The following is a 24,251-nucleotide window of genomic DNA, read 5'->3' as shown; positions in this document are numbered from 1 at the left end:
ACTTTTGGCGTCTGGATGTTTGGGTTTTGCGGAGTTGCAGGCGATCCGGCCGGGAGTTTCTAGGGGCAGCCACAGGTGTGAATGCCATGTGACTGAGGTCAGGAAGGGGAAAGTGAGAGTGTTCAGCTGTCCGTTTAAATCACTGTGATAGACGAGTATGTTGGAAACCTACCAAGGAAGTGTGTACAGTGAACCTAGCAACGACCTCGCTCTGCAGCACAACCTTTACTGTGTGTGTGTGTGTGTGTGTGTGTGTGTGTAAAAGCATTTTGAAGGAAATCCAACTGCTCTTCCATGCACAGTTGCAAACAGGTTCCACAGAAGCCTGTTGCTTTATTTGCAGTTTTAGTGAAGCACATCAGGACAGTTGCCACATCTGAAAACATCTTTATTTCCATTTTTGAGTGTACTGTATTGCTCCACTTCGCAATAGTGCAAAATTCAACATATTAAAGTCTGTCATAAATAACAAACATATAAATAAACACATATCACAACACCAACCACAAACTTAAAAAAAGAAGAAAAAAAAGAGTCTACAGTCACATTGACATTGCACAAACAGAACTCAGAAACTAAGCAATATATGTACATTTCAATCCAGAGAATGGAGGTTTTTAGTCTTATGTGAATTTGTGCAGCTTGTTATCTTAAAAGTTTACAGAGTAGTCACATTTTTATAAGGCCATCAGAGCTCCACTTCTACCTCGTACGCCTTTGCACACTTTAATGAAACTGAAGGTAGTTTTAGAGAGAGAGAGAAAGAGAGAGAAAGAGAGAGAGAAAAACTAAACGGATAAATAAATCCTTCAAAATAAGGAGAAAAGGCAACTTCTTAGAAGTCTGGAATGATATCACATGAGCTGAACTCAACTATCATTTATAAAAAGGACAAAATGATCATTGTGAGTAGATCAGTTTGACAAATTAGATTTTACTTGAGATATTTATGCAATGGTAATGCATTTTCTTTATTATTTTAACTGTTTAAACAAAGCCCAACTTATTAACCACAGTTAAAATAGATATGGTTCAGTTTAATTAAATGGAATAGGATGGCATCCACCAGCCAAGTCTATCCATCTTGAGGGGGGAAAACAATGCACCTCGATGTGGTTTTGAAAAATAATTTAGGCAAACACAATAAATGCTGTTAGATGTACAGTGAGGTCCAGGGTCATGTGGCAGTGAACAAACATTAAGAAATGCAAATGAATCGCCGCACATCATAACACAGCAAGCAGTCCTCTCGTAGTCTAAACCCACACAAGCGTCTCTCAGACTAAGACATTCTTCTCTGTCATTTCCGTTTGTGACATGCACGTCACACGTTAAATAAATATATTTAAAACACTCTTAAATAGTCATCGCTTGGATCCGTTTCTTTCTCTGAGCGTCTTTAAAACTGAATATATTATATTTTATAAATGCATCTACTTCTGTATTATTCGTTCTTTTATATAAATAAAGATCCAAACTCATTCGCAGTTCTGAGGGCCTAGCTTGTTGTTTGTGTCCATGCTTTCTTGCAGCGCTTTTAAACATTGCCCGTTACTGCCACCTAGCGTGGCACAGCAGAACTACAACTACATTTCTCATCTTTTGGGGTGGAAGGGTTTCTGTGTCGATACGTAGTCATGCATGGTACGACCACTGAAAAAAGCTACATTCCAAAAGTAAAATCATTCAGTTTTTTTTTATGTATATATATATATATCGATATATATTATTGTGAAAAACTCTTGACATGAAAAAAAAAAAGGTTTTGCAGGGAACTACGACATCAAACCAAAAAGGTACAGCACACATTACAGAATAAAGTGCCTACCTTGTTTTACGATATGTGTGTCAAACACTTATCATGGTGGGCACACCTTTTTTTTATTCTAGTTTTATTTTTTTTTTTTAAGAAATAAGTTTTGAAGGGTATGGTTTTGATATTCAGGAGAGACTCTGAGGAATCCAGACTAGATACGGTGCAGTTCAGAGCTAACAGCAACGTGGCAAAAAAATAAAGAAAAAAGAAAAAATGAATAATAGGGAGTAATGATTAGTTTAAAACAACTAAAATTATCATAATTTAATAATACTAATTGTTTATCATCTAATGAGATATATTAAATTATATTTTTATTATCATATGGTAAAGTGTTTTTTTACAATTACTTTAAAAGTTGCTGTCTTTAGTTGCTATGTAAAGCAAGTCTGGTTTTAACCAAGTTTGCTAATAATTCTGGAGTGTACCGTACCAAATAAAGAGGCCTCATTCACACGGTGTGCCTTCAGTTCTCCCTCCCCTCGGCGCTCCCAGCAGTCCCTCCTCCTCATCTCACACCGAACAGTTGCGTCTCTTCCCAGATCCAGTCTGGGCTGTAGCAGTGGCGGCCGAAGTCAGCCAAACGGCGACCCCGTGTCAAAGGCTGGTGGAGGACACTGAGAGGGTGGGCGAGGAAGGCGGCGGGAAGTTCAGGAGCTCGAGCACCGCCACGCCGACGCTGCTGCGCCGCGTGAACATGCAGGAGGCCGCAACCCACTTGTTGCTCCGCGGGTTGTACTTCTCGATTGAGTTAAGGCTGGAGCTGCCGTCGTTGCCTCCCACCGCGTATAGCCACCCGTCCATAGCCACCAGGTCGTGAGTGCTCCTAAGAAAATCAGAATATTAAGAAATATTACAATATGTAGGTCTTCCATTAGAAATACATTTTTATTACAGCTCCGTATTGCTCAGTCTTCGTACCGTGGCATGCGCCCATAGACTGTAGCACAGTCTGTCACTTCCCAGCCACATTTTATGCCGTTTTATGATGCATCAGGGGCGTCAAACTCACTTTCATTTCCGGTCACCTCAAGATCACAAATATTCTCAAAAGACCAGCTGCAGTAGAATGTACTGACAAAACTACCTATTAAACTTAAAATATTAATAAATAGCTTTCTCTATGTTCAGTGATAAGCTCTTAAAATGTAATAATAATAAGCATGTTTCACATAACTGTAGTTTGGAAGTATACAGAAAAACTGCTTTGATTTGACCTGTAAAATATTTTAGAACAAAACTATTATCTTGAAGGTCATATTTATGTGGCCCTGCCGGCCACATCAAAACCTGTGGCAGACCGGTTTTGGCCCCTGAGCCTCGACTTTGACACATGCTCTCTAGATAAACACAAAATAATGCAGCGGTATGAGGTGGAAGGAAATTATGAATGATTTTTCTTAAATTTTTCCAAATCTATTCTGAGTATGAGTGGAATGCTTTTTTTTTTTTTTGTCAAAGCCTAAACCTAAATCTAGCTGACAGTTCGTGGCAAGAGTTGAACATTTATGTTTTTATCCAGTCTCACTGAGCTTGAACCATTTTGCGAAAATGAATAGTCACCAGTCTCTAAATGTGCAAAAGCTGGTAAGAATATACCTCCCAAAAAAGACTTGCAGCCATGATGATAGCAAGAAGTGGTCCAACAGGCTCAGAGGAGAAGAACACAACACTTTTCAAGTGTTAAATCCAGGATATATAATTTCCTTCCACCTCATGAATGTATCCTATTATGTGTTGGTTTACCACTTGAAAAACCCAGTGAAATACATATTAGGTGTATTTTGGACATGATTTACACACATTGATATATCAGTGCAGTGAGATGTTTTAGATAGCGTAAATGGAGACTCACAGGAACTAAATAAGAAAAAAAAAACCTCAGAGACAAACATGAGTTATTCATGGGCTGTTATCGGGTTTTCATTCTCTCACATCCAGAAATGAACCTTTGTGTTTGTGTAGGAACAAGTGAATCTGCTGCTGTGTCTAAATGTTCCATCACGAGGCAAATCGGAGCCAACAGGCTGCTGGAAACGTGTGCCTGTTCGTTTTTAAAGACATGAGAAAAGGTTGACTTTTTCTGAAAGGGATGTCATTCGATGTTAATGCCTGAAGGAGGACAGAAGAGAAAAGACGACATGAAAGGACTGAAATCCTTTAGTTTGAACAGTGGAACGTTATTTACTCCAGGATTTTCTGCTGGGCGCGCTACAAAAAGCAGATGAATAAATCACTCTACCTGACAAGAAAGCCTTTAGATTTTTAAAAATGATTACAAAAGAACTCCTCCATTACACGATGGTACTCTTCAAGCCTTCACACCCTCGCACGTTTAACACAGGAACATCATTAACTTCAGTAATCTCTGCGGAACCATAGCCACTCACCAGTTGCCACAAGCCCAACAAATACATTACTTCCTCAGGAAGTTAACCTCCCTTGCAGTTAAACGTTTACCGATCTGTGATAGAGAGAGGTTTAACCTACTGAACAGAGTAGTTTTCTAGCTGCCCTTCACCAAACAGAGAAAACCTGCAGCAAGTCTTAACAGACCGCCATCTTCTCTTAAAAGACATGAACTGCACGCTGGCTGAGTCTGAAAAAGGTGACTGTATTCTGAGAGACGACATTAATCTTAGACTGAGTCTGTTTTTACCATTTTTTCCCATCAAAGGAAGACAGAGACTCATCAGAGCTGCAAACCTGAACAAACCCGAGTTTTTCTGTGAGAGGCAGCAGACACCATCAGAACAGAAGATATATATTTATTTTACAAACTTGTTAGAATTTGTTTGGTCTACTTTTTCATGTCTGCTCATTCAATTTATCCATGAATAAATTATTTGCGGTTTGTTACTCTATTCTCTTCCTAATTGATGCCCTACACATTTCCAACACACTCCCTTAAAATGTTGTCCCCAAACTACCGATAAATCGTCAGTCACTATTTACAGAAGACTAAAACATTTATTGGATTAGAATGACTGAAGAGTTTTCTGCAGCTTTTTGTTTGAAGGATAAAACCGGGATATCTGTAAAATGTCGATGCCCGTTCAGGGTGTCGTTGCCTCCTACTGCTAAAGCAGGAGGCAGAACTGGGTCATCCTGATGGTTCAGCCGGTTAGGGTGTGTCTCATTTCATTAGCTTTCCTGAAAACAATCCAGGTTATTCATCGTCTCTCCCACATTCTTTCTCTCAAATCTTTCAACGTCGCAGCATAGAGCCAAAAACAACATAGAGAAAGAGAAACTAAAAAAAACACAACATAGCTTTAGAAATGTCTAACTTTGTAATACTTAAAGAAACGATGGGTGAGTGAGGTTTTCCTGCTGCAATATGGCTGACAAGGCTGCCCTGCACGGGACAGTGAAAGGAGCTAAAAGTGAAGAAGTGTCTCAGCTGCAGCAGGAAGTGTTTTAGTGTTGTACATTGTAACCGGTTGAACAATGTTGTCATTGTCATCCAAAGCAGAACCATCCAGTTCTTCACAGCTTTCTTTCTCATTGTGCACTTATGTCACGTTTTATATCCATGTTGTGTTTCAATGATTAATTCTATTTTGCCCTAATCTGCAGAAGATCCCAAATAAATGTCTACTATTTTTATGCTACTTATTTTAGCTGATGGTTACTGCTTGAAATAACTAATGCTGCAGATGTTTTAAGTGCCATGGCTCCTACCGTTTGTCTGTGATGTTTACGTTTTGGGTTTCTTCCGGTTTTTAGACGTGACATCACCTGCAGTGTTTGCGTTGCTGTAGACTGACCTGCGTATGTTCATGGGAGCGACTCCTTCCCAGGTGTTTGTCTTCGGGTTGAAGCGCTCCACTGAGTTCAGGCAGCTGGTGCCGTCGTTGCCTCCCGCCACGTACAGCATGCCGTCCAGCACGGCCACCCCCGCGCTGCTGCGCCGGCTCAGCATGTTGGCGATGGCCGTCCACGTGTTGCTCTGTGTGTCCAAAACGAGACGCTGAGAATTAGCGACGCGTCCGCACTGCAGATTTAGCTGAAGTGATGCGTTTTCGACTGGAAGGTTCAGTGAAACTAAAGCAGCCAACATTTCTGAGGATACATTTGTGAGCGGTTTACCTGCGGGTCGTATTTCTCCACCGTTGCCAGATGCGAGGAGCTGTCGTAGCCTCCCACCGCATACAAGCTGCCGTCTGGAGGGAGAATAGGGAGTAAACGCGGTACGTAAATATTAGCAGACAAATACCAAGGCAGCAACTCCCTCTGTATCTCTGAGACTAAAATAAAATCAGAGGATATAAACGTGCAATAGATCAGCTGTTTAAATCTCTCTTCCCACCCAGAGTCGCAACTCGAACGTATCTCCTTCTGGTACTCATCGCTGCAATTGATGTCCACGTACTGGTCAGAGGGTCGTAACGCTCCGCGCTACAAGAGAGAAGAAGATCCGCGTTTACTAAAATTACTCTGGCAGTCTAACATCAGATCCACACAGAAGAAACAGCATACAATTAAATTCACAATGTCCTGCCATAACTGTTCAAACTCCTTGCAGTTTTTCGCATTTTTGTTTTATAGGATTCCCAGTGAGGCGATTCCTTTTTTAAAAATAGCTTAAGCTTAGTCATGTTGGACAAATATTCTGAAGTAGCATCGCCACAGCATGACGCTCACAGCACCATATTTTACTCTGAGGGTGTCGTCTTTCAAGGTGATGTCCTGTGTTGGACGTCGGCCACACGGCGATTTGAAAGTAGGCCAGCCTTGCAGCTCTGGTTGTGTGCTTTCCACCACACCCAGCTTTTTGTTTGTAAGCCAAAAAACATAAGCCTGCTCTCATCTGACTGGAAGAATAGCCTCGCCGCATGATGCAGCCACCACCATGTTTCACAGATTGTATGTAGGGGTATCAAAACAGAACTAAAAGCAAATTTTGAAAATCATCTTTTTATTATTTTTTCCCACTTCCACAGACATACAACTTTAATACCTGGGAGTTTGTGGTTGTAAGAAAACTTCAAGGGACATAAACTGTGGATTTAAAATATCAAGGAGCTACGTTTGTCAAAATTTAGGTCTGTGTTTACCTGTTCAGACAGGAGGCGCCATCATATCCCCCAGCAGCATACAGCAGGCCGTGCAGAACAGCTACACCCAGACAACTCCGCCTCGTTCCCATGGAAACCTCCGGCTGCCAGGAGTTGGTGATGGGATCGTAGGACTCCACGGTTGCGAGGTCTGAGGTGCCATCGTACCTTAAGAGAAAGGTTTGTCGCAGAATGTCAGCGTGGTTTCCTGCACTCACTCTGAGGAAATTTTGCTTCCTGCCTACAGGTTGCAAAGAGACAGACCTCAAAGATAAAGGAAATTAGATGGTTATAATCAGATTCAAGGACGAACAAATAAAGACATGGTCTGTCTTTATTTTTATTGAAGCACAAGTCTGTTAGTGAAAAGTCAAAGTGTTGAATAAACAAGACTGACAGTTTTATAGACCTTGAGATAACAGTGTGTTGATCTGTGATAAGACGGGGATCGCCCATGTTCAGCAGAGCAGTTAGCGCCAGAAAACACGCAGACAGGTGTTTCAGTCAGGGTAAGGAATGACCTCCGCTTAAGCTGTGCACTAAAGATTAGTCCCCAAATCTTCCATTTCCTGGCACCAGTTCATGTTTTATTAAAGGTCACCTCTGTGGGTGTCATCACTCACCCTCCGACAGCATAGAGTCTGTTCCCGATGGCTGCCACACCGACTCGTGCGCGCCTGGTGGACATGGATGCCACCATGTGCCAGCGGTCTGTCCTGGTGTCGTACGCCTCGCAGTCTCCGTGGATGGCGAAAAGGCTGCCTCCGCCTGCAACAGAAGTTCATTTTTGTAAGTGCATTAAATATGCAAGAAAAAACAAAAAAAATCCAGGTGCATTTTCCAAATGTACCCTGACGGGTACCTTCAGGGGCACACTGACCGACGGCAAAGAGCACAGGGCTGGCCCCCTCACAGCGCCGAGGGCGCGTCCGGCTGTTGCTCAGGACCCCCCTCTGCTCGGGCATCAGGTGGTACTTCAGAGCCTCGATCAGCAGATCTTTGCACTCCGAGTGGTGACGCACCAGCAGCTCCGTATCGACGTTGCTCATCAGGAAGTCTCGCCTCAGCAGAGGCAGCCGCACGCACTTCATCAGCTGGTGAGACACGGCAGAGGTGATCGATACGGAGGAGGTGGGGGAATGAAAATCGGTTGCGTTTTCCTCCCGACTTACCCAAGGCACATGCTGCCTGCGTCCATCTATGTCATGTTTCACCCAGGTCAGCACGGCGCGGTACACCTCCTCCTCTGACGGCACATTCAGATTATCACTGGAGATCAGGTCAAGCACCTGAAGAAACATGACGAGTAAAATTCAGCTTCACCACCACCAAAGGGGGCTTTCTTTCTAATTAAAAAAAAACTATAAAATGAAAAATACAGAAAAAAAACTAATATAAAGCCAATCTGAATATTTTAACTCTGTCCATTCTCTCACAAACTCAAACCAGCTTCCCTGTCCCTGCCAAAGAAGAGTATCCCCACAGCATGATGCTGCCACCAACGTGTTCCATCATGTGGATGGTGTGTTCAGCATAGTTTAGTTTTTTTTTGCAGAAGGACAAAGATTACATATTGATCTCAACTGAGTATCTTCTTTTGTCTTTCCGTTAATAACTACTGTTGAAATGTAAAACAGGTAAACTGTTTTTTACTGCAGCTGAACTCTCTTATCTTCCTTCCTCCTCGTCTTAATTTCAAAATGCCACCAAAATGGAATCAGTCCAGATTAAATCCAGTTAAACATGCACACACACATAAACCTTTCCCTTTTTAAATCATTGTCTCTGTGCCGTTATCACGATATATTTAAAGCTGCCATTATTCCGAGCACATAAAAACAAACGCAGCAGTCTGAGTGGCTGCCTGGCACTGTTCCCAGGTCAGCGCTAAACTGGCCAGGCTGCAGGGGGAAAGGAGCGGCCAGCCGTCGGCTTTCCTGGCCGCAGCGACACTTTGCTGCCGCTGAGGAACACAGCCTCATCTAATCCACAGTCGCAGAGTGAGAGAGAGCGAGAGAGTGAGAGAGAGAGACAGCTCAGGCCCCACCCTGCAGCCACTGCTGCCTCTGCATGCACATACTGCATCACGAGTTTACTAAAGAAGGAAAAACTCTCCAAACAAACAATTAGCAGTAACCGTCCTCTTACTGGCGGTAAGGAATGCAATAAGCATGAACGACATGAGTTCCAGCAGACATCAAGACACAGCCATCACGCTTCAAAATGTCATGCGTGTGATGTTAAATCAGTGAGCCATCAAACCAAGCTGACTAGTCACAATCCTGTCACGCCTTCTTGATTTTCCCCCTCAAGAGAACATAAAAAAATAAAAAATATGGGGAATATTTCACAGCCCTGTGAACTTCGAGTCTTTCAGAGCGGAGAGGATATACATCTAGATCTGGTGCAGATTTGGACCAGTTGTGGACAGAATAAAGGAAAAAGCCACAGGAAAGAGAAGAAAGGGTCTGAAGAAAACTGTATATCTTTAATCTGCTTTAATGTAGCTTAACTGTTGGTGCTTTAATGGCGTGCGCCCACACAGTGAGAGCAGATTCAGTTTGAGGCCTTTGAAGGGCTGAAACATGGTGAGGCTTAGCGTTCGACTCCCGTGGAGCGTCATCGCTTCACTGCTGCAGAAACCATGGAGATAATGGGGAGCAGTGTCTGCAGCTGTGTGTTTTTAAGCCACTGTCGTCTGACGTTTTGTTTTTTTCCTTTAGAGAAACTAGAAATTTTACCAAACACTTTTGAAGATCCTTCTAAATCTAATGACATTGGTGCTGAGCTTTTTGCTCTCAACACATTACAGAAAAAATAAAGATTGAAAACAGAAAACACAACATACAAATAAAATCCAGTGGAAAAGTTTAGCATCACCAGCAGACCGGACAAAATCAGAAGAATCGCCAGACAATTAATTCAAGTCATTTAACCAGAACTAATAAGGAATAATTTGTTTATAATGTAAAGATGGAAGGTGCAGTAAGGACAGTCCCATTTTGTAAGATAATCCTGATTAAAGCAGAAACAAACTCCTCTTACATCATAATCGGTCTTCTTTTAAACAGTTATAGCAGCTAAATTTGAACTGTATGTTGTTAGCTGACCAATCCCAGCAATCGTGCCACATTTTATTTAGCTTGTCCAAAAAATTTCAAATGACCTCTAAAATAGGAACAGTGCCATTTCTCATATAAATAAAGAAAAAGTATTTCCAAATGAGTAAGATCTTGCTTTAATAGTGCACTTGCAATAATTAATAGTACAAATTTTGAAGTTTGAAAACGGACAGCTCTTACACTTTCACTATATAGTACAATATCCTGCATACCTGCAAATTACAAAGGACATCCTACATTTTTCTCTGGAGCACAGAGCAGAATTACCCCACCTGATCCAAAGCAGAGCCATTTCCCCTTTACTATCCCTGAATTAGTTTTCCACAGTGGGCTGAGTTTGAAGATGCGCTTCCACCTATATGGCCCTGAAAGGTTGTGGAAAGTAGCTGCATTGTCATGACTTCCAGGGTTTCCTCCTTAAATGAGGCTCAATTACCAAATAAAGCAGCTACTGATTACGCTGCAAAAGAAACAAAAAACAGTTTGATCCAGGAAACCTTCACTCCTGTGAATCAGGCCAGTCTGAAATTGTAAAATTTAACTAAAGTGACACAACTTTCCGTGGCCTGTGGAGTGCAATGATAAAGATAAATCATTAATCATACATTTGCCATTATGAAATGAAACCTAATAATTTTGCACCCGTTTGGAAAAATAATTCTCACTTCAGGTATTTTTTTGGCTATACGCAAATGAGGGCTAATGTGATTATACCACAGTCACGCAGTGCTTTAAATGACACAACAATTAGCACAGTAAATAAGAGGAGTCTGGTTTTTTCTCTTAAAACTCTTCATTTATTTTCTCTACTTGTTTCATCCTCCTCTGGGTCACAGTGGAAGCTGGAGTCCATCAGAAAACCAGGACAGGTCACCAGTCCATCAAAGGCCCTTGGCCTAAAATGTTTTCTCATATTTAGTGTCAGGTTCACTGCACATATTAATGAAACTGACACTGCATTTATTTCTATTCACTAAGCCTTCTTTGTTAATGTGTTAAGTATGTGTCATTACCTATTAACACCCAAATACCAATTTAATCCAGGACTCCTTGTATATTTTACCACATAAATAATAATATATTGGTTCATCCAATAAGAAAAGGCTTCAGAGGAGCTCAGGCTGATAAATGAAACCAATTTGCAGCTTTGCAAGCTAACCCGATAATATGAGAAACAGATTAGCTGCAAAATTGATAACTTGTATATCCTTCATATCCATCTCTGCTCTTGAAGGACTTATAAGTACAGCTACTAAATTGGTGGATAAATCTATTCTAAAATTGGATTAAACTGGTGACAATAACATACTGGAGCCAGAATAGAAACCCTCATTGATATGCAAGAGGCGTAAACGTGGTTGTTTGCTCTATAAACAGTAGAGCAGCTGTGAAAATGTCACTGGCTTTACCTAATTACCACTTCCAGGACTGGAGCAGCAGCACTGCTGCAGCTGAACCCGAACAGGAGTGAGTGGTGCTTCAGCTGAGCTGATGTAGCAGATAAACCGGACAACAAGCCCTGAGGAATGATAATACCTCGGGAGGAAAGGAGTCAACAGAAAACACAGGGAGGAAAGAGGCTTCTTACAGGATGTCCCACCCACAACCATTTATCCAGGGCCAGTCCCACTGGAGACGACCAGCGATCCCCATCCCTGAAAACATAGCTCCACAGGGAAGCATGGTGGTGGCCTCATCATGCTGTGTTAATGCTACATCTCAACAGGGACAAGAAAGCTGCTCAGAGTTGGTGGGAAGATGGATAGAGTTAAACATGTGACAATCATGGAAGAAAACCTGTTAGAAGCAAAACATACCTAAATACAACCAAAGCCGCCATCTGATGCTATAGATTGACACTTATTTTAGTGTTGGAATGTCCCATTCAAAGTTCAGATCTAAATTAGAGTAAGAATCTGCAGCAAGGCTTGAAAATTGATTGACATATGCTCTACACTTAGGTCGTAACTGCACTTCACAGTGTGTCTCTTTATGTTCCATCATAAAATCCTAATAAAATACAAGAAAGATTTTGGTTTCAATGTTTCTTGGAAAAAAAAGTTGAAGAATTAAAAAAATAAATAAAATGGGAATGCTTTATATAACATGTTCCAATTCGACGACCTGCTCATAGAAAAACACAGGAAAGGTAGACAGCTTCATGGCCCCACAGTGAGAAAACCGCTATTAAAATTCATCAGGATGAGTCAGCAGAGCGCACAGCGGGAGGCAGAGACAGGCAGCAGCCCACCCACCTGTTTCAGCGGCAGCAGCATGAACTCCTCTGTCTTGGACACTTCCACAAAGTGCTGCAGCACGTACTTGTGCGCCGACTTGAGCAGGTCGCTGCAGGAGTGCGTGTCTGCGAAGCCTCGGATGCCCAGGCAGTTGGAGGGGTCCAGCTGACTGAGGAGGAACTTGCAGCACGCGTCCCTCACCCCGTTGAGCTGCAGCAGGCTCGCTGCTGGAAGCAAGGTCTAGAAACAAGGCAATTTACAAGTGGGGGGGGGGGGAAGAGTAATATTTCTTTTTATATTTTCATGTTCAATTTGGCCAATTTAGGAAAATCTCAACCTCACCTGCACGTTACCTTCCCCGACTACGATCTCTGCTGTGTAGGCGTACTGGACGAGCTGCTCCAAAGCCTGAGGGTCGATGTCGTGGAGGGTCACGTGAGTCTGCCGGCTCTCGGACATCTCGTCTGCACGCCCACACAGAACCAAATCAGCCGAGCGGCGGCCAGCAAGTCATTACTCCTCAAACTTCCCGATAAAAATCCCCTCCCTCTTCAGTCATGTTTGAAGCATGACATCTGCTAACGTATACAACCCTGCTGCTACATGTAAGCACCACTCATTTCCTCCCGTCTATTTAATGAGATGTTATGACAGACGTATTTTTTTTGCTAGTTTGTTCAACATAAACAGCAGAAATATGCAGGAGCTCCTGCAAAGCAGTTTGAGGTGTAGAGGGCGGCGACTGAAGAGCGACTCGTCTGACCACCTGCACCTCAGACAGGAACAGAGCTGAGGAAACGATGAGCTGCAAAGGATGTCGGGGCTTCAACTTGACAACAAAAGGAAATGCTTGAAGTTTGCAGTCAGAGGGTATTCTGTCTCAGCCTTCCTAAGACCGACCTTGATAGATTTCAGATAAAACACGGCCTCACAAAAGTATTTATATCCTTTACACTTTCCAATATTTTATGATGTTACGACCATAAGCTTAAACGTGTTTTATTTGGATTTTATATAATGGACCGACACACAATAGTGCATAATTTTGAAGAGGAATCATTTTTATTTAAACCTACTTAAAAAAAAAAAAATTGAGTCAATAGTAGCTGTTAGTGGTTTGTTTGTACAAGCTTTTCCCATTTTTCCATATGGATATGGATATGTTTCAAAATATCCGTGCTTACATTTTGGATGTGAAGAGCTGTGCATCGCGATACGAGAGGTTGCCGAGCAAAACATCTCAACTTGCATGGCTAAATATTCAACGGCAACATCGTCACATGGAGGTAGAATCAATTTGAGCTTGTGAGTAAGATTATCACGTGTGAAAAAAATTCCACACAAACAGGCTCTGCAATGTGAAGTTGTTGAAAATAAATTGCAAATGAGATTTGTGTTTATATGCAACAATGTTTCCACTATGGCAACAGGATAGTAAACACAACTTCTTGACTCTGTTGCTGCGCGCGTTCAGCTGTCCTCTCGCCTGTGTGACTTTTGAAACATTTCTTGTAGTTGTTTGTATCAAAACTCAAGTTGTGTCTGCAGAGGCGAGAGCAGAGCATGCCTGAGGAGTTGTATTCAAAGCTTGATGTTTTGGGGGGGGGGGGGTTTCTTTAAATTTCTCCACAACTTTCTCCGTGACCAATCTGCTGTGCTCCCAAGTCTTCATAATAATGTTCACAGAAATGATTTATACTGAGATTCATTTTTTCGCTCGGGGACTCTGTTCACTGATTAAATGCTCTGGATTTTATTGAAGGACGCAAAAGTAAAGGGGACCAAATACAAAAGCACACTGCTTTTTTGTACATTGTTTTTGCACAAAAAAAAAAATGTGAAAATGGTTTCAAGAGTTTTAAATACTTTTCTAAAGTAGAGCATTAAAGTAGATGATCTGGTCAACTCACTGGTAAACATGGCATGGAAGTAAGGGCTGCAGGACGCCAGCACCACTTTGTGCGCCTTGATTTCCTTGTTGGAGACGTGAAGCACGATGTCGCACAGCAGGCCGCGCTGTCGCATCCTGTTCATCGAGACGAACGAGTCGTGATAGTGCCGCTTCGAGTTGTGCGAGATGCTGTGCCCATCGCGGTTGAGCAGCTGCATGCCCCCCTCCATCATGATGCCTGGCGCTGCCGTGGTGGGTTTGTGTTTGGGCCGCACACTGGGCAACTGCAACGTTTAAAAAAAAAAAAAAAAAAGGTGTCATTAGTACCTTACTTGTTTGATTCCTTGAGTCTTGAGGGATTAGGCAGGTGGTTTGACAGGTGTCCTGAGCCTTCATCATAAATATTGTCACGGTGGTAGAAGCCATCTCGTCAGCGGTGACAGGAGGCCCGACCAGCATGGCAGAAACCAAAGTACGACAACAAAGTGCAGCTGGATGCAAAGTGCTGACGGGATTTTATGACAGAGTCGAGTCTAATTAGATTCCACTTTGACAGCTGAAGTGTCAAAGGTTTTCTACCTTAAATAATCTTAAACCAAATAATTCGATTTTTTAATTATTTTTTTATTTTTATTTACAATTTCTTCTGACTTATTCCGAGGCAAAATGTATGAGAATGTGAAAATGTGTTTGTTGAATCTTAAGGAAACACACAGGAAGCAACAGACAACACAGTAAGGCTCCACAATACACTGTTATTGCAATATCAGTGTGTTCAAAATTGATTAGAGACACACCAATCGATCAACATCCACGTCTTTCTTTGTTATCAGTGATCGACTGGTGAAGTACAGTAAAATACTATTTTATTCCCTATTTAATATTTTATACTCAATCTTTTTTTTTTTTCCAATAAATGTACCAACCAACTCTGGTGCACTCTTTTTAGTTCAGTAATGAGATAAATATTAGAGACATATGCTTCGATGCATAGATCGTGACAATCTTATTGTTCCTTCTTTTTCTGTCGCATTCAAAACAATCTGACACAAACTTCCATCAAATACATTAACTGATGCGTTGATACCTTAAAAGAAAAACAAACCTTAGAATACAATTTAATGAGCACAGACTGATTCATGTATTTTTTAAATATTTTTTGAGAGGCCAACATGCCAATCATAAGTCCCTACATAGAATCAAGTTTTGGCTGGAGCCCAAAACTAACAACTGGTAGAAAACAAATGAAAGACTTCCTTCCTAAGCCACCTGGTCTATTCGCTGTGTCCCAAATGCTAATGTCCCTCACATACCTTCTTCCACTAGTCATAAGGCATAGATAGAAACACAAAGAAAAAAACAAATGGCAGGATATTTACTTCACGGCCCGAACAATGTGGTGCACACATAACAGCAGAACACTTGGCTTGCCACTAGTTCAATTAGCCCTGCAGCGGGTTTTGTTAAAATCCTTTATCAAGATACAGGAGGTTCATTTAACTTCAGTCTATTTTAAATGGGGGAGTTTCAGTTTCACAACTTAGGCAGTGGACGTTTTTAAAAAGTTTTTAATAACCACTTCATGTTATGTTCTGGTTATATTATTGTTCTTCTGCTTTAAGACCTCATGACTGCTTCTGACAATACTAGAGCTAAATAGTTGGACTCCCATCTATAAGCTTGGTGAATGTGTCCTCTCTTCTTCACGTTCTTGAACAGTGCCTCAAGGCTCTCTTCTTGGGCCCATAACATTCACACTTCACAAACTCTCCTTGGGCTCCATCTTAAAGAAACGTCACATCCCTCACATGAATGTGCAATTAAAGTCTAACAGTTTCTCTTGAACTGTGTTTTGTTTGCTTGCTAACATCTAAAGTTGATTTTAACCTTCAGACACAAATAAAGTCTTTGGGAGGGGAAAAAAAAAGGTTTCTGTAAGCCAAGGCTTTTATCACAGATAAAGTGCTTCTTTTGAGGTCATTTAGTGACCTCAAAATGGTGATTTGTGATTTTATTACCTTCAGACTGGTACATGTTACCTTTAGCTGGTACCTCCAGCCATCCTTATCAAAGCTCTGGTAGGTCCAGCTTATCGCTACACTGTTAACTTGGATGAGAAAGTAGGAAAATTTCATTCCTGTCTGCACAGGATCAACTTTAAGATTTTATTTCTGACATGCAAACGGTCAAGCTCTGAGTTATCTATGTACCTTTTAGATTTCACTTCAGTTGGATAGTGTCTTGCTCCAAGTTTTTTTAAGGGGGTGATCAAGGATTTTGCGGATTTACACATATTTAAAAATTGTGTGGGTATTTTTATTTTATTACTTTTTAAATGTCTGTTCAGGCTTTTTCCTTTGCCTTTATATAGGCAGTATTTAAAAAGATCCCTTTTTAAATAGATTTCAGTTGACATGTCAGTGAAAATAAAGGGGATTTGTGCTCAAGTAACCCGCTAAGAATATCAGAGCAAATTCACAGCTCCCACAATTTCCTCCTGAAGGAATATTGACCAGTCTGAAGTCCACGTTTCACATACAAGGTAAGCACAAGTCTACAGTTGTTGCTGCACCTTGACAATATCCACCAGCTCTCCCAACTGCACACTCTCCAGTATCCCACCGACATCTCAAATGTCATCACAGCTGCCTGGCGACCAGCTCCGGGTCCCATTTTTCCAAGACACAATAGACCACAGAAACACCAACTGTACTCCACAATCAGAAGACAATCCCCTCTGAGGCTCCAGAGGGAATACTGCTGCAAACTGAGACGTGCACACACAGGAGGCTGAGCCTGATGTGACAGCACTGGATCACAGTTAAAACTAAAGAGCTGATCACCTTTCTTCCTTTCTGTCTCTGGCTGACATCCTGCTTGACACTGTCGAAAACAAATGTTTCGTAGCAGAAGAGTTGTTCTTGAGTGAAATCTGAGCAATCCTCAACCTCCACTACATCTATTTTAATCAAGAGCACCCATCAGCTGCAGCTGCAGGAAAGAATGGATGTCCAATTTCTTTACCGGTGGTCGTGTTGCGGGTATCCTTGGACACTGCGTCCTCTTCGGAGTGATGGGAGAGAAATCACCAACTGTCTCAGTCACGCTGCCTTAAGATCGGTACCATCGTCTGGCTGTTATGTCCATATTCTGACCACAGCAGCATAGGAAATATGAAGAAAGCCCCTGTTTTGTGCTGTATGCACTGACGTCAATGCAAAAAAAGAACTGCATGAAAGCAGACATCGGTTTGTTAAGGTGGAGCCACTTCAGCTCAGAGTCCCAATAGCGAAACTGCTCAGGCTGCCTCAGTGTAAAGCCGCAGTAATAAAGACGCCCTAATGAAGCCCCATCACACGAGTAACTGGTAACCCAACACAAAGAATGTGGTCGTGAAAAGATAACACAACAGACAGAGTTAAAAGCCACCTTTTGTTTGGTCTGATCAGGAAGTGCGTTTGGTAAACACTTTCTCGCTGTCGCGAAAGGGCGGGGTTTGCCATAGCCGTATTATTGTTGAGAGGTTGGTCATTTCGGCTAGCCCAGACCAAAAATCAAACGTCCACCAACTAGCTCTGGCGATTTAATATTTATACATGTAACGTTACGCTGTTTAGCATAAGCGTCGGATACATATTATATCATTATTTTTCTAAGTTGAAACATCAGTATCAGGTTACGAAGTATTTAATCCAAAATCTATTGTTACAGTGTGTGCTAGCCTAGCTAAACTAGCATTGTCTTAGTTTGACAATCGGCTCGGTCTAGAAATAAAGGAGGCAGTCCTCACCCGCAGCCGCCTCCGGTGTCGATGTGACAGCGCTGATTTCTGTCGGTTCGTAAGCTTGCCCAGGTTTGTGGTCATGTAAAGCAACGGATAAATAGAAAGTGAGAAGCAAAACTAGTCTCCCAGTTTGGGATTATTTAATTTAAACCTCTCGTGCCGCATCAAAACACTGCTCACTTTTGTGTGCGGACGCGGAGCTCTGGCTGTAAATATAAAGGTTGACGTCAACACTTGGATTAATTTGTGTTTTCCAAATTAAGTCATAATTTTTGAAAGAGCTTTTTCTTTTCTTTTTTTTTCAAGTCACTCTACGTACAAGTGTCACCTTGAGCGCATTTAATATTTGGGATAACTATATTAAGTTAGTTAGAATTACAAGTAATGAAACCCGCACACGAGAAACATAAAATCAATTATGTGGGTGCGCACCATTTTTCACCCTGCGAGGCAAGCGGGGGCGAGGCTTACATGCTGCATACTCCATCCTGCTTGGGAAGAACGGAGGACTCCCACTTGACTACTTTGATATTTCACAACAGAGTTGTTTGGTTGATAAAATATGTGTTAAGTCCTGAACAAAGTGAATTAATTAGCGTAGCCAATAAGGCAGCAGTGGGTCAACCACCACTATAAATTTGTTGGTATTTTCACAAATTATCCGCGGTATAATACCAGGCAGTTGCATGTATAGCATGTCCCCTCCATCGACTGTTAACTGCTTCCCCAATCAGTCTGTAGACTGAGTTGGAGAATTATTATTATTATTTGTCTAATATCAGATAGATTTCAATACAACAAAAAATAGGAAAGCCATTGTTTGTTTTGGCAAATAGTGTAAATGTTGCACCACATCCAGACCGGAATAATTCCACTCCCACAACCGAAAATGCTTTTAACATCCTTTCAAGAGGAAAAGTCACTCAGCTCCGCTTCGTGCCCACTTCTATCCAATTCATCTAGCGGCTCAATGTTGGGGAGCGCTTCCATTCCCTGAGCACAGGAGGATTATGGGTACTGCAGTTCTGCGTCACACCGGCGTCACGTTGTTTAATCCAGCATGGCAGCGAAACAGAAAAGGTTTGTTAGAGGTTTATTTATTTTGACTCGTGAATTCAACTGTTCATCTTTCGGCTCCGGTTGTACTTTAAAGGTTAAATAGTTTTAAATCACTGGGAAGTTTATTAGAACGAGTTTAATGCAGTTTGATTCTATTTTAGCCATCCACGCTGTTAGCTTAAGGCGGGCATGCTAGCACACTTTATATCTGATGTACTTTACGACAGTTTTAACACATACTTTGGGCTAATTATCAAATAGACATTCAAACTTCCTCACATATTTCTCGTTGCTTTACACTGCACGGCTTGTTCACGCACGTGTGAGAGTTTCTGACTTTAGTTTATTAATTTTAATCTACTACAGGAAATTAGAAGACCTCAGTGTGGACGAATTCCTGGTCTCAGGATTCGATTCTCCAGACGAAGATGAATCTGAAGAAGAGACTCCAAAACAGAAGAAAAAGAAGAAAGCAGAGCCTCCGACGTGAGTATTGTTGTAAACAGAAATATTAGTCTGTTTTATTGTATCCATGTTTTATTGTATCCACTTGGATACATTGTATCCATGTGGACTGTTGTGTACATGGAAGGAAAAGTAATGATGGTTTTAAAATGATTACAAATGAATTCTGCAAACGTTTTATAACTACATTTGCAGACTTCATTTACGACCCGCTTTACTCTGATATTACTACATAAAATCCAACCCTGGTGTCTTCAGGAGTTCATTAATTGATAAACAGAATAAGAATATATTCATAGGACAACTCTTAGCCATTTTCAAACAAAAACTGTAGAAGTTACATTAGCAGCTGGCTGCAATCATAGACAACACAGAAGATGCTTTGGTCAGATGACACCACAATATTGTATTATGACAAAATGTAAAAAGGTCCAAGGGATATCAATACTTTCTCATGGTGCTGCACATCATTGATATGAACAAACCTCTTCAATGTAGATCTGTTTCTGTATCATGTAGAAATGAAAAGAAGGGTAAAGCCTCTGAGCATAAGGAGCAGCTGTCCCGGTTAAAGAACAAAGACCCGGAGTTCTACAAGTTTCTGGAGGAAAATGACCAATCGCTGCTCAATTTTGATGACACGGACAGCTCTGAAGAGGAGGAGGATGGAAATAAGTACCACAAACTACCGGCTGAACTGGAGGTAAGCCGGCCTTTGGTTTGTGTGTATCTGTAAGAATCGTGTGAAATGAAAAATGCTGAGATTTTCATGTTTTCCATGTAGGAAGCTATCTCTGAGGAGGATGATGAGGAAGAACACACAGCTTCGAAGAAGACCAAAAAGGCAGTGGAGTCCATCAAAGTCACAGACAAAATGATTGAAGAGTGGAGAGCTGCTTTGAGGAAAGATCCCACTCCTCGCCTCTTCAGAGAGGTCACACAGGCCTTTAAGGCTGCCGTTGCCACGACGAAGGGGGAAGGAGTCGGTCAGTGTCGCTACAAGGTGGCTGACAGTTCAGGTAGGTCGTCGCCTAACAAATGCAGCCTGTGCTTGTAACGACAGAGGGATTTTATCTCCACATATGAAACCATGTTGGTTTCTGTTCACAGCATTTCTGTTCTGCATAATTTGTTGTGGCTTCTTATATTATCATATGAGAAAATTACAAATAGTAACATTTTAAAAGATGGCTGTTTTTCTAGAGAGTGGTGACAACTTGCACCACTGGGATTCCATGCAGCTCTGAGGCAAAAAAGTATCGCTCATGCTGACTTTCTTGGTATGATCAAACTCGTTAAAGATGATGTTCAGAATCCAACAGGAGTGACTTTACCTTTGCTTACACTTTACAAATTCAAGAAAAGAACGGACCAGAGCCTGCTCACATGTTATAACACCATCTTTAGGAATAGTACTGATAAACTACCCTCGTGCGTGCAGGTGTTAATGGATGCAGTTTCCTTTAGCATAACAAACACATGAATAAGGAACATGCAGGGTTGTGATTTGATTTGCAGTTGGACAGTTGTGAGTTTGATTCCAGTTTTCCCCTGTCACATGTTGATCCCAAGTTGCCTACTGATCTGCGACTCGGCGTCTGAATGTGTGCAGGTTAGCAAGTGGACCTGGGTGAATGTGGCTCTCGTTTGAAGGGTTAAGTGGTTAGGATGTCTAGGAAAGTACCATGAAATTAGACAACTTACATTTTGTTTTGCTGACATAAAATAATGGCAAGTTTCAGTCCATGCAAATATCTGACATTTCCTTCTTTCACCTCTGCAGTGTTCAATGCGTTGATCCTGCTCTGTATCAGAGAGATTCACCTGGCCCTGCAGAAGCTGCTCAACGTGAAGCCCAACAAAGATCAGAACAAGTATAAAGTTACCCAAACATCTGCAGATCTCTCTTCTTATTGTTTAGCTTTACAAAGGCTGCATTGATTTCTGTTTTGTTTTCAGATTGGTGCTTCCTTCATCTAGTCCAAGATGGCAGAGGAATCTGAATGACATCAAGATGTATCTGGGTGGAGTAGTTCAGGTTTGGCCGATGTGGTTCAATGCAGAGTAAAACAGAGAATACATTTCACATCATCCCGCTAATTGTTGGTTTTCTTTCCCGCTCCTCCGTCTGCAGCTGTTATCCTGCCTGACAGAAACCACCGTCATCACTGCTGTCCTGAAGCACGTCAACCAGCTCGTACCGTATTACCTGTGTCTGCCCAAACAGTGTCGGCATCTGTTGAAGGTTGAGCTTTAGCTCGGATTCGTTGCAGTAAAGAGATGCTCATGGTCAGTTTTTAACCCGTTGCGTTTGGTCTACAGCAACTTCTAAAGCAGTGGAGCACAGGGGAGGAAACGGGTCGGGTTCTTTCCTTTCTGGCCCTCAACAAGATCTGCAGACACAAACAGGAGGCGTATCTTAATATAATTTTAAAGGTAACCACAGAAGTTGGCTCAAGCTTTGTTCTACCAATAAATCCACATTTCCCATCTTGCCAGGTTTGAGTTTTGGGTCGTTTTCTACAGAAACGTCTTCTCATGTTAGTTTTCTTCCTCTTTGCAGCAAATGTACATTTCCTATGTGCAAAACTGCAAGTTCACATCTCCCAATGCGCTCCCCATGATTAACTTCATGCAACGAACTCTGACAGAGATGTACGCCTTGGACACTCACGTCTCCTATCAGCAGGCCTTCATCTACATCCGACAGCTGGCCATTCACCTCAGGAACGCCATGACCATGAAGAAGAAGGTTGGTTGGTTCAAGCCCCACTTTCTCAAAGAAATAAAGTTTTATTTGAAACATTTGTGAAAGACGTCACGTTACTTTTAACTGTTCCTGATCATTTTCACCGTTTATGCTTTTGTAATTGTTGCGATCTTAGAGGTGCACCTTTATCTGTTTGCTTGTTTCTACAAGTATTATAAGATACAATATATTTCTAACCGTATTTTGCTAAATATATTGTAAAAGACATTCATAGCTGTTTATATTTTCCTACCAGACTAGGTTTTGTTGATAAAATATCGTTTTAAAACATTTAAGTGATATTAAAACAGGTTTTATCTGAAATCTTATGTGACAAGGGAGCAAAAAGGAGTTGATCAGGAGAAAAATACAACGAATAAAGCTCAAAACTGTTTTCATAATCTTTTATTAGTAATTATTTAGTGAACACTAAATATGTTCCTCTGCTCTTCCCCTACCATCATCCAGTCGCCCTGTTTATCTTCATATTTTAAGATAGTAGACTGAATGAACAACCTGCATGCCTGCACACAAAATAGTTTTCTTTTAAATATTTTGTTAGACCTTTTGATCTTCTCCAGCACTCAGTGATACCGTCCACACCGAAGATTGTTGTCATTGTAGTCTTTAAGTATTGCATTCACTGATTGGGGAATTATCTGATTTTTAGTTTCTGACAGGCAAGTAAAGAACAAACAGAATTTCAGCCAGCCCTTTTCTTAGTGCATCTCTAAGAATAAATATATCCAACAGTAAATACAGTAACAAAAAAAGAGCACAAATCTTTTCTGTGTACAGGTGTGGCATTGGTTGTATTTATTTTATTTTATTTTGTTAGGAGACCCATCAGGCGGTGTATAACTGGCAGTTTATTCACTGTCTGTATCTGTGGTGTCGGGTCCTCAGCACCTTGTATCCCAGTGACGTTCTCCAGCCGCTCATCTACCCTCTCTGCCAAGTCATACTTGGCACCATCAAGTGAGTATTCAGCTTTGAGTACATGTGGGTGGGTAATCCAAAAAATTATAATCAAAGGAATCACTGTAATTGTAATGTTTACTATGCAATGAAATGTTAACTGCTGTATCCTTATGTCACTTTGTGTGAATAATTTTACTTTCAGTTTTGCTCAGAATGTAATTGTTCTGAGTAATGGTCAGTTTTTAACCAGTTGTCATGTTAATTGTTAATTCTTTAATCATCTCTCATAATATCAATATTTTATAAGTTTACCATTAACATTCTGAAGAGCTTCAGAATACTCTGTGAAGACGTTTTATCATTTTAGAGATACAATTTGTGAAAAATGGTAAATTTTTCAAAACTAAGTGAGAACTTAGTATACACACAAAGCACTTTGACACATTCTGAGTTTGTGGCTCTGCACAGGTTTTGCCACATTACATTTTTGATAAGACAATATAATACATAGTTTTTACAGAGAACAACCCTGTAAAAACACGGGCAACTAAAATAAACCATATTTGGTTAGTAGGGTTTATTAGAGTTTGTTTTCTTGTAACTTAAACTTTTCAAAATATTTTGATTCAGTGTGAATTAAAGCATGCCTCACTGGTTATCTGAGTCTGGAAAACACTGGATTAAAGTGGTTGCTGTTATGGAAACTATGCCTAATAAAAACACCAAGCATTGTTTTTTTTGTTTTTTAAAGTTATATATCCTTCAGTTAAAAAATAAAAAGCAAGTTTTCCCAGAATTACAAACTAAAACAAATTTACAACATCCCTCATCTGAAGTTTCACTTTTCAACACCAGGTGGCGTTTGCCAGCAAGTCATTTCTATTTTTCTTGGTTAAAGTCCATTATTAGAATGTATTGCTTCAGGTGGCATCCTTTCTGCTTATTTCCTGTAGTGGAGTCTAGCAGAAGGCAATAAAAATATTTGTGTGGACTCTGTGCATGAATGTTGCACAGCATTAAAACACAGACAAAAGACACAAAAAACAGAAGTGAGAGGACTTGAAATTATTCAATAAAATACATTGCTTGCATGCATTGCTGGATATAGGTTCTTTTTTTTTTTCTTTTTTTTTTTGGATTGTGTTGT

General features: G+C 41.1%; 2 protein-coding genes across 4 annotated transcripts in view; one reads left to right on the top strand and one right to left on the bottom strand.

Annotated features, from left to right (window-relative positions):
- Positions 1–370: 370 nt before the first annotated feature.
- klhl17 (kelch-like family member 17) lies at positions 371–18,168 on the bottom strand. Of its 3 annotated transcripts, none has more exons than XM_007577316.2 (12): positions 17,917–18,139; positions 14,146–14,410; positions 12,578–12,699; positions 12,254–12,475; positions 8,049–8,165; positions 7,757–7,970; positions 7,500–7,644; positions 6,877–7,044; positions 6,129–6,217; positions 5,909–5,982; positions 5,587–5,768; positions 371–2,642 (listed from the first exon to the last, which is right to left on the bottom strand). In XM_007577316.2, the coding sequence occupies exons 1-12, from the start codon at positions 17,989–17,991 to the stop codon at positions 2,414–2,416; spliced, it is 1,902 nt and encodes a 633-aa protein (XP_007577378.1). In that variant the 5' UTR covers positions 17,992–18,139; the 3' UTR covers positions 371–2,413. The 3 variants fall into 3 exon arrangements, with proteins under 3 accessions (XP_007577378.1, XP_016519162.1, XP_007577377.1); XM_016663676.1 differs by lacking the exon at positions 17,917–18,139 and adding an exon at positions 17,151–17,374; XM_007577315.2 differs by having other exon boundaries at positions 7,757–8,165; positions 17,917–18,168.
- Positions 18,169–18,758: 590 nt separating this feature from the next.
- noc2l (NOC2-like nucleolar associated transcriptional repressor) overlaps positions 18,759–24,251 on the top strand; it is a 22,060-nt gene continuing 16,567 nt past the window's right edge. Inside the window, exons 1-11 of the mRNA XM_016663673.1 lie at positions 18,759–18,990; positions 19,336–19,455; positions 19,954–20,137; positions 20,219–20,453; positions 21,218–21,308; positions 21,394–21,472; positions 21,569–21,679; positions 21,757–21,870; positions 21,998–22,186; positions 23,022–23,161; positions 23,307–23,319. Coding sequence (XP_016519159.1) covers positions 18,971–18,990; positions 19,336–19,455; positions 19,954–20,137; positions 20,219–20,453; positions 21,218–21,308; positions 21,394–21,472; positions 21,569–21,679; positions 21,757–21,870; positions 21,998–22,186; positions 23,022–23,161; positions 23,307–23,319 — 1,296 coding nt within the window. The 5' untranslated portion in view covers positions 18,759–18,970. The remainder of the gene's footprint in view (positions 18,991–19,335; positions 19,456–19,953; positions 20,138–20,218; positions 20,454–21,217; positions 21,309–21,393; positions 21,473–21,568; positions 21,680–21,756; positions 21,871–21,997; positions 22,187–23,021; positions 23,162–23,306; positions 23,320–24,251) is intronic.

This window comes from Poecilia formosa, unplaced genomic scaffold (genome assembly GCF_000485575.1).
Source record: "Poecilia formosa unplaced genomic scaffold, Poecilia_formosa-5.1.2 Scaffold437, whole genome shotgun sequence".
In the NCBI taxonomy this organism is placed as follows: domain Eukaryota; kingdom Metazoa; phylum Chordata; class Actinopteri; order Cyprinodontiformes; family Poeciliidae; genus Poecilia; species Poecilia formosa.
This window is presented reverse-complemented; position numbering and strand designations above follow the sequence as displayed.